This window comes from Phalacrocorax carbo, chromosome 3 (genome assembly GCF_963921805.1).
Source record: "Phalacrocorax carbo chromosome 3, bPhaCar2.1, whole genome shotgun sequence".
Classification (NCBI taxonomy): Eukaryota; Metazoa; Chordata; class Aves; order Suliformes; family Phalacrocoracidae; genus Phalacrocorax; species Phalacrocorax carbo.
In genome coordinates this window covers 11,339,404-11,353,693 of record NC_087515.1, presented here as the reverse complement: position 1 = coordinate 11,353,693, position 14,290 = coordinate 11,339,404, and the positions used below count along the sequence as shown (strand labels likewise).

The following is a 14,290-nucleotide window of genomic DNA, read 5'->3' as shown; positions in this document are numbered from 1 at the left end:
GCCAGTCAGCTTTCCTTTGGAGAAGATGTGAACAATTTAAAGTGTCTAGGTTCCTTAAAGCAGGGTGATCGGGCAGGATTATTTACAAACAGCATGTAAGTAACGGCCCTGTGCAAACAGGGCTGGATGCCCTGGGAAATCACAGTTGTTGCCAGAGTTCATTTTAATTGGAGAGGTTAAGGCAGAAAAGGGCACTCCCAGCTTTTCCTAGCAGTTTTTCCTTCCCTCCAACTGGTTTGCAAGTTCAAGTAAGAATTCAGGTTTTTTCCAGTTCTCACCAGTTCTCACCAGACTCACCAGTGCTCATCACTCCCTGTGACAGGGGCTGCAGACTTGTGTGTCTGTGCCACTTGGAGCCTTCACCACCACTTTGCTAGCTCCTTTCTCGGTCTTCCCAGGCCTCCCCAGGATTACCCTTGTGTTGGAGCACGCACTGGTGTCGTGTGTGCCTCTGGAGCCAGGGTGGTGTGAGGCCTTGGGAAGCTGTTTGCCCAGGGATGATGTTGGGGCAGTTTGTCCCAGAGCACCAAGGCTGAGCTCCTCCGGGCACATTTGTTTGTTGTGGTAAAATGTGTTTCTGACTACTAATTACCATTTACAACTATTTTAATGTCTGCTGAGGGACTTAGCTTGAGGGGAGCAAAAAAATGACGGTAATAGTTTCAAAAGAATACAAAGACCACATTTTTAGCATGTAATAGTTTCAAAAGAGTACAAAGGCCTCATTTTTTTAGCAAAACATTTAGCTTGCTTTACATTAAACATCCCCTCAAGTTCCATATTAATTTTTAATGTAATACTCCTACAGCTTCTATTCCCCCACAATGATTTTCCCTTGCTGGATCACATCCGCTCAGCATTCCTTGTCCCAAACAGGGCTGTCAGTCTTAAAGATTAAATCGACATCATCCTTTCCCCAGCCCCAGCTGTCCTTGGCTTCCTTCAAGTTCTTGTCAGTGCGATTAAAGTGTAGTGCACTTGTACCCATATATTTTAAAATCTATACTGGTTTTGTTTCTTTTGGATAGTACCCAGCCTATCACAGTGGTCAAAATTGTTTCTGGCATCCATGGAGATAATTATAGTGTGTTATAATGTTGTGAATAGTGTATTGCATTAATTTCCTTACATCACCAGAGGAATTCTAGATATGAAAAATAACTGTTGGGCTTATAGTCAGAAATCTAAAGATTGCTGTTCTTCTATACTTTTTAGCATGATTGGTTAATAAACTTGGCTTAAAAGAAGGACGTACCTATGAGTCTTTTCTGGATTTATTTAGGCGGTACATGAGACCAGTTTCAAATTTTGAGCTGAGATGAAATGCATTTAACAAAAATTCTGGCATAATCAATGGCAAAGCTATCAGGGGAATGTCTTGCGATTTTTAAGGCTGCACTGCTGCTTCTGTCTTTATTCCAGTGTTAGTTTTTTTTTTTCTTACTAGAATATACCTTTTGTTTTTGACAAGTTTTATTGTTCAAATTTTTACTCTGTTTAAATCTTGAAAGCAAAAGACACCATTGTCATGGTGGATTGTAATAGATGGTATTTCTAAATGATCTTCTGGTCCACTTATCAGTCTTCTCTGTTACAGAAGCTGCCAGGACCCCAATATGAATGCAGGGTGGGTTTATGAATTTAGGATCTGGACATTCTGTATATGTTGTAAAAATGTGAATTTGGTACGTGTGTGGACTACAGATACATTTTTGTCAGCTTTATATACATTTTGTGATTTGAGGGATAACTAACACAATATTTGGTATAACAGTGCCAAAGATGCTGCATGCCAAAGAGTATTTAGACAATTTTCTGCAAATTTTGGGTTTAAATGAACAGTCTGTTAACTCCATTAACCTCAATCCTTTGTATCTCTAAGTACCATAATAATAAGAATGTCTGCTGTAAAAAGATGCGGTCTCTGACTGTAGTACAAATTTAGAACTGCTTAATTATAATATTTCACTAATGAAACATGGGTTGTTCCTTTATTGAACTCCTTGTTTGATATTTCTATTTCAAACAACACTAAACTTAAGAATTTATATAAATTTATGAACATGCACTCATGATAGCTGACTTCCAGAAATCCCTTCCAACCAATATTTCTGATTGTCTGATTAAAGACACTGCTGTTAATGACTTATGACCTTGCAAATTTCTCACCTTTGCTAGAAACAAAGATAGTAACAGATGCTACATTGGTAGTTTTCAGAAGAAAAATTGTTGTGAAAGAAAAATGAGGCCAAGGCATGGCCATGTGAGATCCCGTAATGGGAGAGCTCTTACCCAACTCTCAGTGAGTGTGTACAGCGCCTTAGTGGAGTTTGCTAATGAATTTAAGTTATGAAATTCTGTGTCATATAAACAATATTGGTTCATATTGTTTATATGAAACAGCTTCACTAGCTGTAAAGTTAGCCTGGAAAAGGAACATGCTGGAGTCGGTACCTCATAAGGAGCTTGTATCCCATGTTAGAGAGGCTCACCTTGGGTGGGACAAAAGCAATTCTGAGTCAGAGCAAACAGGTCTTTGTGCGAGACCTTGGTCTCAGCAGTCTCACCATCACCTTGGGGACAGTGCAGTTCAAGTCATAAGGCATTTTTGCTGAAACTGAGCTTTGCACAGCCCTTCACAGTATTCAACCTGGAGTTTGTAATTTATATTTATTTTATCAAATCCCTTGTTCACTCCTTTCTTCCACCTTACTCTGGCATTAAAAACAGAAATGATTAACCACCAAGCCACCTAAATTATATCCACTCTCCTATGCAGTTTATTGTGCAGTTAAGTAACTCTCTGTTTGGTTTGTTTTGCAGGTAAGTTTGGCACCTGTTAGTCAACAATTTATGGTAAGTATATTTTGTATATTTTTGCAAAACCAAAGGTAAACTTGTGTTTTGTTCTATAAAGGGAATATAAAACCAGGAAGTTGGTCATGCAGTAAAATTTGTTTCAGATGCTAGTCTGTGCCCAGAATCTTTGCAGATGTTAGGGGTTTACAACATTTTTCTCCTCAAAGTATTATTCATCTGTTGCAGATAGAAATAAATATAAATACTCAAGGCAATATTTCAAGGAATTTGAGAAAAAATGTTTACTTTAAACAAAATAAATGATTGAGGGTTTCTTTTTTACTCTCAACTCCATACAGCTGTTTTAATCTTGGAAGTTAATTGTAACTAAATGAAAATCTCACACACAAATGCAGTATGTAAACCTTGGTGTCACTTTTAGGTTTTTTTGCTACAGGATATTTCTTAGACTCTTGTGCTTATCCTGTCTTTGGCTTGATGAAAATACTATTAATACTTAGTTTTTATCTATCTAGTTTAATTAATAGATCTCAGTTCCTAAAAGATGCCAGTGTTATCATCCTTATTGTTCAGCTGGGGAAAGAGTATGGTGAAGAGACCACACTCACAAAGTAGGGTGAAAAAAACTGTGTCCTGGGTCACTATCAGGGCTCTGCCAGGGCTCAGCATTTTCTGTGGATACCCAGGTGTTTTAAAATAAACCCGATTTTTCTAGAATACCTCCCTCATCTCATTAGTTTAAAGTCTTAATATGGTACTTAGTGGACTTTGAGGAAACTTTAAAATTCAATTGTTCATTTTTAGCTTTTTTTACTTCCTAGCCTCTCCAGAGGCAGTTGTTATACTGTTAAGATACTGTGAAAGGTGTTACAGCTTTGCACTGCAGTGTTTGGAATTTAATAAGTGCACATGGTACATCTTTTCTCGTGGTAAGGCTGATAGACTTGACACATACTGTTTGAGCATTTGATCCTCAGAAAGTCACTGTGTTTTTTTCTCCTCATAGTTTTAACTTTGTAGAAGATTTTTTTGTTATTGCTAATCTACATACAATTCTTATCTTGGTTTTTTGTGTTTTTCTAACATTTTCTCCTTTCTTCTCTGAATAGGTCATGTTTTTTATCCTGGAGCGTTTTAAATTTGAATGCATATTGTTCTCTTCAAATGATCACAAAACTCAATCGTCCTTACTCACAGAGGCCTTTTCTTTTCATCCTTACCATACCTTGACAACACCTGTAAGTTTATGATCTAGTCTATGTTTATTTTAAACTATAGTCATCCAAACATGTTTGTTATGCCAGCACCTTAATTAGCTGATTTTATTTGACTATATTTTCTCATTTTCACATGGCATCTTCTCAAGAGATTTACTTGTGCTGCCTGCTTTCTGTCATCTTTTGTAAAACGTTTTGCCAGAGGATTATTGCTCTACATCAACTATCATTTTTTTCCCCCAAGATTTTTCTAATACATATTTGTGCGTGCACATGCAAAAGTGAGGTAGGGATGAAGTGGCATTTAAATGCAGGTTGACAGAGGAATAAGATGTGCCTGCTGAAATTGTCTAGGCCCAAATCTGGACATGGAGAGTACATATTCTCTGCAGAGGTCAATTCTGAATTCCTTCTGCGCTTTGAGACACCATTATCACCTTGCATCCCCATTTTATCTGTTGTGTGCTAAGTTGGTTACATTGCTGTAATACTTTTTACATAACTTACTTTCAAAACGTTTTCCTAAGGTTGAACATATTTCATAGCATATTTTTCCACCTTGCAGCAGAAACAGAGTATATCATATATGCAGGTCATACTGCAAAAACAAATCTTAGGATGTTATGGTCTCAGAAATTTGTAGCATGCAGTTCTGCATATTATTTCTGAGGAAATGTTTTCAAAAAGGTTGTAGAAATATGGAGACTTAACAATGGTTTAATTCAAATTCTGTTCCATTAATACATTGGAAATAGTAGCATGGGAGACTCCTTTGAGTGTAACAGGCAGAAAAAAAAACATAAAGGGTGAAAGAATCATCCTATTAAAAAGATACCCATTGTGCCTCCATAATTACAATGAGTTTCATAGTTAAAGGAAAGACTGAAATGCATCACAAGATTATGTATGAAAAATACGACACATCTCTTCAAAACAATATTCCTTATTCTTGAAGCGCTGAATACTTTTTATGCCATTTTTCCAACAGACTGGTCATGTAGACTGAGACAAAATTAATGTTTTAAAATTTTCTTGTATGTAAGAAATTTCTTGTATCTTGAACTCTGTTTATTGTTATTGTTGCAAATTATCTCAGCCAAGGTAATGCCTTACATGCATGAAAGTTCCTAGAAAAGTGTCTAGTGAGTACACCTATGTAGTTCATTAAAATATTTCTAGAGGTAATTCCTTTTCTTCTCTTATCTGGGAGTTTCTATGTTGAAGCAGTTGAAAAGAAATTAATTCTTCAAAGAAACTCATGAATATTTGTTCTCTCTAAAAGTGTTTTTTACCTCCTATTCTGGATGAGCCTATTAATTAAAGTTAGCCTTAATAGAAGGATCACTCACTATTAATCCGTTGACTGTGGTTTGAGATGGGCACTGCTACACACCTTCCCCAGACATACTTCCTGACTCTGTGACAGTGTGGGAAAGGAAAGTTTGTCCTTGTTTCCCCTGGCAGCAAGAAGCAGCCATGATCACTTGTTGTTTCACCATAAAATTTCATGCACTGTTTATCTTTGATGTTTTTCTTTTGGTACCTGTTTTGCTGTTGTACTGTATTCTGAAACAATATAAATTCTGGACAGAAATTAGGCTTTACATTTTCCCAAGAGTGTCATCAGCATTATAACAAGATACTTAAAATGCTGAACATCAATGGAAATAATTGTCTCAGTAGTTGTATAGTACCTCCATTTTATAAGCAGTCAAGATTAGATCTCCTGTTGGCTTTTGATGGCAGGGATTTACTCTCATATTGCACCAAAAACCATAAGCAGGTTGTGTCAATAGAAATAATTACACTGGATCCAACACCTCACATTTCATGTCTTATCTAAGTAAAGCAGCAAGATTATGTATTTATTAAAAAAATAATAAAATACAGGTTCATCTCTGTGTGACGCCATTTTAACATGCAACTGTCACAATCACTGTTTTATAACTCTTTCATTACTATAGTTTCATCAGTGAAGGATAGAATAAAAGCAGTGGCTGTTTGAGAGATGTATGTGTGACTTTCTGTTCTCAATGAGTTACCCTGACACATTTATACTTTGTGGCTCTTCTCGACATTTTTTGCTAGCTGCCTTGTTGGAATATGTAAGGTGAAAATTCAGGTGCTATCTTGGAAGTGTGAATGGCGTGCTCTCAGTTTTGCTAGGCTTTCTAAAGAGCTTGGGAAAAGGGATAAGAACAAACAGGATACTTTATATAGCAAGCGGACAAGGCACTAATTTCTTCCATCCAAAAATTTAAAATCCCACTTTCATATCAGAGGATAACTATTTGGGAGTTTGCTCTTGCAAAAAATTAAAGGGATTGATTGAAGATTTTGTAGTTCAGTTGTTGTTGATGGGTAACTAATTTTGTTTTGGTTTTTTCCTACTATTTCTTTTAGCACCCTATAAAACAAACAAACAAACAAACAAACAAAATAGAATCATAGAATGGTTTGGCTTGGAAGGGACCTTAAAGATCATCTAGTTCCAACCCTGCTGCCATGGGCAGGGACACCTTCTACTAGACCAGGTTGCTCAAAGCCCCATCCAACCTGGCCTTGAACACTTCCAGGGATGGGGCAGCCACAACTTCTCCAGGCAACCTGTTCCACTCCCTCACCACCTTCATAGTGAAGAATTTCCTCCTTATATCTAAACTAAATCTACCCTCTTTCAGTTTAAAGCCATTACCCTTTGTCCTATCACTATGTGCCCTTGTAAAAAGCCCCTCTCCAGTTTTCTTGTAGGCCCCCTTCAGATACTGGAAGGCTTCTGTAAGGTCTCCCAGAAGCCTTCTCTTCTGCAGGCTGAACAACCCCAACTGTCTCAGCCTGTCTTCATAGGAGAGGTGCTCCAGCCCTCTGGTCATCTTTGTGTTCCTCGTTTGGACTACTCCAACAGGTCCATGTCTTTCTTATGTTGGGGCCCCAGAGCTGAACGCAGCACTGCAGGTGGGGTCTCACCAGAGCAGAGTAGAGGGGCAGAGTCACCTCCCTCGATCTGCTGGTCACTCTTCTTTTGTTGCAGCCCAGGGTAAAGTTGGCCTTCTGGGCTGCAAGCATAGATTGCTGGGTCATGTTGAGCTTCTCATCAACCAACACCCTGAAGTCCTTCTCCTCAGGGCTGCTCTCAGTCCATTCTCTGCCAAGCCTTGTGCTTGGCATTGCCCTGACCGAGGTGCAGGACTTTACCCACTTGGCCTTGTTGAACTTCATGAGGTTTGCAAAGACCCACCTCTCAAGCCTGTCCAGGTCCCTCTGGATGGCATCCCTTCCCTTCAGCATGTCGACTGCACCACACAGCTTGGTCTTGTCAGCAAACTTGCTAAGGGTGCACTCAATGCCACTGTCCATGTCACCAACAAAGATGATAAACAGCACCGGTCTTGATACCAACCTCTGAGGAATGCCACTTGTCACTTGCCTCCACTTGGACATGGAGCCATTGACGGCAACTCTTTGAGTGCAACCATCCTGCCAATTCCTTATCCACTGAGTGGTTCATCCATCAAATCCATGTCTCTCCAACTTAGAGACAATGGTGTTGTGCAGGACAGCGTCAAATGCTTTGCAGAAGTCCAAGTAGATGACGTCAGTTGCTCTTTCCTTATCCGCCAATGCTGTAACCCCATCGTAGAAGGCCACCAAATTTATCAGGCGCAATTTGCCCTTAGTGAAGCCATGTTGGCTGTCATCAATCACCTCCATATTTTCCAGGCATGGTTCCAGGCATATTTTCCTTAGCATGGTTTCCAGGAGGATTTGCTCTATGATCTGGCTGGGCACAGAGGTGAGACTGACTGGCCTGTAGTTCCTCAGGTCTTCCTTTTTTCACATTTTCAAAAAGGGGGCTAAGTTTCTCCTTTCCCAGTCAGTGGGAACTTCACTGGACTGCCACGACTTCTCAAATATGATGGATAGTGGCTTAGCAACTTCACCCGCCAGGTCCCTCAGGTCCCGCAGATGCATTTCATCAGGTCCCATGGACTCATGCACTTTCAGGTTCCTCAGGTGGTCTTGAACCTGATCTCCTACAGTATGAGGTACTTCCTTCTCCTAGTCCCTGCCTTTGTCTCCTGTGACTTGGGTGGTGTGGCTTGAGCACTTGCCGGTGAAGATTGAGGCAAAAAAGTCATTTAGTACCTCAGTCTTCTCCATATTCCAGGTAACCTGGTCTCCTGTTTCATTCTGGAGAGGGCCAACATTTTCCCTAGTCTTCCTTTTATCACCAGCATACCTATAAAAGCTTTTCTTATTGCCCTTGATGTCCCTGGCCAGATTTAATTCTATCAGCGCTTTAGGTTTCCTAACCTGATCCCTGGCTGCTTGGACAATTTCTCCGTATTCCTCCCAGGCTATCTGTCCTTGCTTCTACCCTCTGTAGGCTTCCTTTTTTATGTTTGAGTTTGTCCAGATGCTCCTTGTTCATCCATGCAGGCCTCCTGGTGTTTTTGCCTGACTTCCTCTTTGTTGGGATGCATCACTCCTGAGCTTGGAGGAGGTGATCCTTGAATATTAGCCAGCTTTCTTGGGCCCCTTTTCCCTCCAGGGCTTTACCCCATGGTAGTTTACCAAGCAGATTCCTGAAGAGGCCAAAGTCTGCTCTCCTGAAGTCCAGGGTAGTAAGCTTGCTATGTTCCCTACTTGGTGCCCTAAGGATCTTGAACTCCCTTATTTCATGGTCACTGCAGCCAAGGCTGCCCTTGAGCTTCACGTTCCCCACCAGCCCCTCCATCACCTCTCCTTGTTGGTTCCTCTGTCACTTGGAGAAGGAAGTTGTCATCAACGTATTCCAGGAGCCTTCTGGATTGCATATGTCCTGCTGTGTTGTCCCTCCAACAGATATGGGGGTGGTTGAAGTCCCCCATGAGGATCAGGGCTTGTTTTGATTTATTCAAATGTTAAAACTTGTGTCAAGCAAAAATATGCCAATTGATTTCCTAAGAGTGGAAGGGTCTCATTCTGATATTTTTTAAAGTTCCCAGTTGCCAGGTTGGAGGAGCATACACCATTTATAGAACAGCACAAGTGGCAACTTCTCTGCACTGTTTTGTCAGTGTGCCTCAGGAGGAAGATCTGAGGTACCACACCTGGCTATATGAGAGGATGTCCCTCTTTTTGTGACTTTCATCCTTTTGTCTGTCTGCAGCCCCTTTCACAATGTTGCAAATAAATGGTAAGTTCAGTGATGACTTTGATGTTGGGTACTTGTTTACAGGCTGGGTCAATACTGCCAAGATAATGTCCCTGAGCAGTCAGTTGCGGCTAAATCACAGTGATCAAAACCGTTTGTCGGGCCAAGTTCATATTAATAGCTTATGGATGAATTTCTGTTCCCTGCTATATTTTTAAAAATAAAAAAATTTTTTTTTTCTGTGTGCTTTGTAATGCTTTCAAACCAACAGCCATTTTGCTAACTTGACTTTGAAGCTGAAAATCTCAAGTTACAAACTAGAACCCACTTACATGATGTCTGTGACCCACTTAGAGCAAGGGGGCTGCCTGGGCCCTGGTGCTGCTGCTGCTCGGGTCCTCTCCCCTGCATCCAGACTGTCCTGGAACATGGGCAAGAGCAGGACCCCATCCTTCAGCCAAGCAGTGCAGGGTGTTTGTGAGTAGGGATGCTGGTGTCCCTGGTATGCTGGCCATGCCTGGGATCCCATGCCCAGGCCTGTGAGTAACTAACGTGCAATTAATTTGGCATACTTTTTGACAATAAAAATCACAGGATCTTGAAAAGGGGGGATAAGCCAGTTGCAGTGGAGATGCACATGCTGAGATGATAAGTTGTGATTAAACTAAGGCTGAAAATCATTTATCTTTTTGTGGAACGAAACAATTCAGCATATATATGCTTAAAGCCCTGCGGGGTTTTAGTCGCTGTCTTTTGTAGCTACAACAAAATTCAAATCCTATTCCTGTGATGAGTAATGTGGTTATTACTGAGATATGCTCATTTGTCAAAACTTAATGAACCACAAAAAATGAGTGTCTCACCAAGTGCATCTATATTCGTGTTTTAATTCAGACCAGGAGTTCTCTTCTGAAGTGAATTTCCCAGTCCATCCCCTTTGGTTGGTTTGTGTTGGGCAGCAGCCCTGGAGTGCATGAATTTGATGCTTTTTTGACTGAACTAAACTGCAGGATGTGCTCAGGGAATCTTGAATCCACTCCAGGTGCAACCAAGCTTCAGGACAAGGCACCAAAGCAGAGCTAGTCTGAAGTTTAATCAAAGAAGCAGAAAAATCTGAAATATGTATAGTAGGGATGGCAGATCCTCAGCACTAAATTTTGCTTTATATACCAGTAGCTATTTGTCTGTAATACCTGCTAACATATAGCTAGTCAGTGCTACCGTATGCCTTTTGGGTGCTTACTACCTCATGGAATCAAAACACCTCAGTTTTGGACAAAGATACTGTGTCCACTTTCGTGATTATACTAAGACAGTTCCTGCATAAAATGTTACTCTTTTTGTAGTGCTTAGTACAGATAAAATATAACAGATGTGTGCCATTCTGCAGACTGGGAAATGAGTGTTCGTATGTGAGGAGTGGCAAAGCTGAGAATGGTGAAATGGGTGCTTCTGCCCAGTTTTTAAACGGATTCATGCATATTTAGCATTTCTTCCTTTGAAAAAAGCCAATTCTTGATTGTATCTAAAAAGATGAGTCAGGATCCTTCCTTTAACATTGAAATGCAAGAACCTCTTCCTTCAGTCACAGGGTGAGTGCTGTGTATTGAACACAGTGGAGAGGCATGTACTGATGTGCTGCGCCTTTTCCACATATCCTGAAGAATGCGTCCAAAGCAAAAATGACTCTCTGGGGTCAATGGCTGATAAATAAACCTTTTCCCTCCCTTGCTTACAGATGGTCATTAATCTCCAGAAAAATCAGAGTGGATAGTTGTATTGGGTAATTTTTGCTGTATCTTAGTCTTCTGAATACTTTGGAGAATGACAGAAGGTTGCTGTGGGTTTTGACAGTATCCTTCCTGTTCCAGGCACTGTGCAAAGCTTCAGCACCTTTCTGTATACCAACTGAGCATGTCTGAGTGACAACATAATGATTCAGCTCATGAAATTCCTGAATGAAGTTCAGTGTTACTGAAGGCTGAGGGAAGATATCATGAAGTTGCTAGTGGGACAAGTATAAGCCAGGGTGGCAGTGTTAGGGAGGCTGCTGGTGAATGAGAGAGAAAAACTGACTGGAAAAGACAAGGGTAAAGAAACAGAGGAGATGAGTGCCCTGTAAAAAATATTCATAGTCCATAACAAAGTCCAACAAATTTTTTTTAAAAATTAGTAATGCTGAAGATGGGTTAAAAAATTGCTTCCAGACCATTATTATTCACATAAGTGATGAAGTTCATAAGGATTTAATTGTAGCAGTAACAATTTCCTCTTATAAATAACAACCTCAAGCTGCTGCACAAAGGAGGTTGCTGTTATTACCCCATTTTGGGGTGTGGGTGTGGGGGTGTGTGGGTGTGTGATGAGATGATGGAGGGGTGAAATAACTTGTTTGAAGATGCTCAGCAGATCCAAACAGATTGAGCAGCAGTTTCCAGATCTCCCTAAAGTCTCAGATCAGTGCTCAGTGTGCACAGCATTTACAAACCAACAAACACCAGTCTGTAGCTCTGTGCCATAGGATGGGCCCTGCATGGGGGCTCACTCAGCCTCTGGTAGCCACCACCACACTGGTGGCCTCTTCAGCCTGAAAAGTACCTAATCTGAGATGGGGAGGAGGAAGGCTGGGGGTAGACACCTCCTCCTCCTCCTCCTCCCAGATGTGGCCAGTGTCACCCAGTTGCTGCTGAAAGTTATGTGTAGTCATGCAAAGTACATATATATTCTAACTCTTTAGTCTGAACAGTTTATATGAGCTACCGTGATGTCCAAATTTTATGAGTGGCAATATTGTCATTAAGTTGTCCCTCATCGTTTTGTTGGTATTAGTAAGTTCATTTTGTGTTCTTTGATAGGGCTTATTATCTAATTTATTTTAAATGGTTTGTGTCAGTTCAGTAAATACTGGTTCTGATTTAAAAAGCATTTTCACAGGTGCTTTACTACATTTGTATTCAAGAGGCATATGCTCCTTTTGCATCCATTGAATCTAATCACACACATACATCATACTGATGTGCAGTAAAAAATGACTTCTTTCAGAAGCAGATGTGTCCACCCACTTATGGATGGATTTCTGTAAGATCAAGTAGAGACTTCTCTATCAGAGAAAATCATTGTCACTGTCAAATTCTTTGGTCTTGTTGCTCTCCTCTGTCTTCCCTAAGCTTTACATTTGGTTCCAAGGTGTGCAAATGACTTTGAGGTGGGGGGAGAGGTGGTAAAACATCTCCAGAAATCCTTTGTAACTTTGCATCAGGAATATGATCCAAGGGTTTCCTTCTGTCAAAGCTGCTGGAAACTAAATAACGTGTGTTGCTTGCCAGAGAAGCCTCAGGCTGTAGTTCACCGTACTCCTGGTAGACTTCAGACTCAGACTGCATTTGTGGCTTGGTGGTGGGATGTGCATTAGTTACCATATGCAACTTCACACCTTCGGACTGGTTGTTTTCTAAATTTCAGAGGAAGGTCAGACTGTGGTAGGATGGGGGTGGGGGGGTGTGAAGGTTAGGCAAAGATATAGGGCAGACAGCTTCATAGGATTTCCTGATAGACGCGGCGGCCCCTTTTGCTCTCCGTGTGTCCATTTTCTCGGTCTCGTTTCTGAGCTGCATTCTCCCTCATGTCCAGTAGATGGTAATGATGTGTTAAAAACTCTCCTTCATCCTTATTTTGATCGGAGGAAAACTGGCGTCACAATCACAATGGATGTGCCTGGTTCCCAAGGATTATATACCACTAATTCATTTTTTAAATTTTTATTATTAGTTTATTTTCATTTCTTGTAAATTAATCAAGCTGCTCTGATAGCAAGGTCTTGGTCTGTATTGCTCAGTCATAACATTTTGGGTTAGATTTTGTTAATCGCTTTCACAGATGTCACTGATTCTGTATTAGCTGTGGACCTTTTATGAAATACTATGATAAAGGAGGACAGGCTACATGATTTAAAGGCCCCTTCCAGACCTGAAATTTTACGAATCTCCCTTCTATGGTATATTGAAAAGATAACTGGTACTTCCTACACTACAAAGGAAGAAAGGGAGGTTTGTTGAACTAAAACTTCCAAATGCATTTCTCCTGCTTCCACAATGTCAGGGTCAACTGCTTTTGGTAACTGGAATAAGCACGTTTAATTTCATTTGATAACTTGCTAGGGACAAATGCTATCTATTTATGTGGCACACCTACTACCTTAGTGAGACCATAAACAAGTTTCTATTGGGAATGGCTTCTAATTTCTAGTTTCTATGTAAGTACCCCAAAATACCTGAATTTTGGAATTGCTGGGATTTTCTAGGTGCTACTTAACTATGTGAAAATTGGGCTACATTTGGCAAGGCTTATCTATAAACCAAAGTTTCCATTCCTTAGACAAACTAACCAGTGAAAAACCCAATAACAACAGACCTAAGAAACAGATAAATAGTTAACATTTAATACAGTGAGAGCAATTTTTAAAGATGAAAGTGTCACTCCCTGGTGTTTCTGTCCATCTGTTTATTTAGTCTTTCTATACATTCTATCAGCATAATGCCTAAGCAAGTAATTTAATATAAAATCAGCATTATAGGTTCACTGGATTCTGATACCTGATTTAACAGTGATGTGCTTATCCTGTAAAAGATACTTATGAAGACACCTATATGTATGCACTGTTATAGAGATAAGTATTTTTTACTCCATTGACTGTTAGGGTGTTTTTCAAAGCTGTTGATGTTGTTCTTGTAATGCAGCTCTTTCAAAGCTATTCTGAAAGGAGGTCCGGTCACCATTAATTCCTGTGTAAATTAAGCATAATCACTCAGAGAAGAGACCCTTTATTTAGTGAGTTTAAAGCTCATTATACAATTTTGTAGGGGGAAAATTACCATGCCTGTAAATTAGCTGCATTTCCTAATGAAATAACTTGGCAATTTTTTTTTTTCAGCCTCCTTTGATAGGAATAAGAATTATAGTGGCACTGGAAAGTAAAATCATGCTATTCCTACTGGCAGTTTTCCCAGTTCTAGAAGAAATTATAACTGTGAACACATTTTGATTCAGATTCATCTCAATATGTAACAAAAGCATCTTTTGTCACGGTGTTTTTTCATCTCCTCTTTTCCACCTCTTT

At 40.1% G+C, this 14,290-nt stretch overlaps 1 protein-coding gene across 4 annotated transcripts in view; it reads left to right on the top strand.

The window, feature by feature from the left end:
• The window catches only part of SMYD3 (SET and MYND domain containing 3), a 424,925-nt gene that overhangs the window by 219,689 nt on the left and 190,946 nt on the right, over positions 1-14,290 (top strand). For 2 of the 4 annotated variants that reach the window (XM_064445825.1, XM_064445824.1), the window contains exons 6-7: positions 2,824-2,856; positions 3,930-4,058. The exons of the other annotated variants lie outside the window; for them this stretch is intronic. In XM_064445825.1, the coding sequence (XP_064301895.1) occupies positions 2,824-2,856; positions 3,930-4,058 (162 nt within the window). The remainder of the gene's footprint in view (positions 1-2,823; positions 2,857-3,929; positions 4,059-14,290) is intronic. 4 annotated transcript variants of the gene reach the window in all.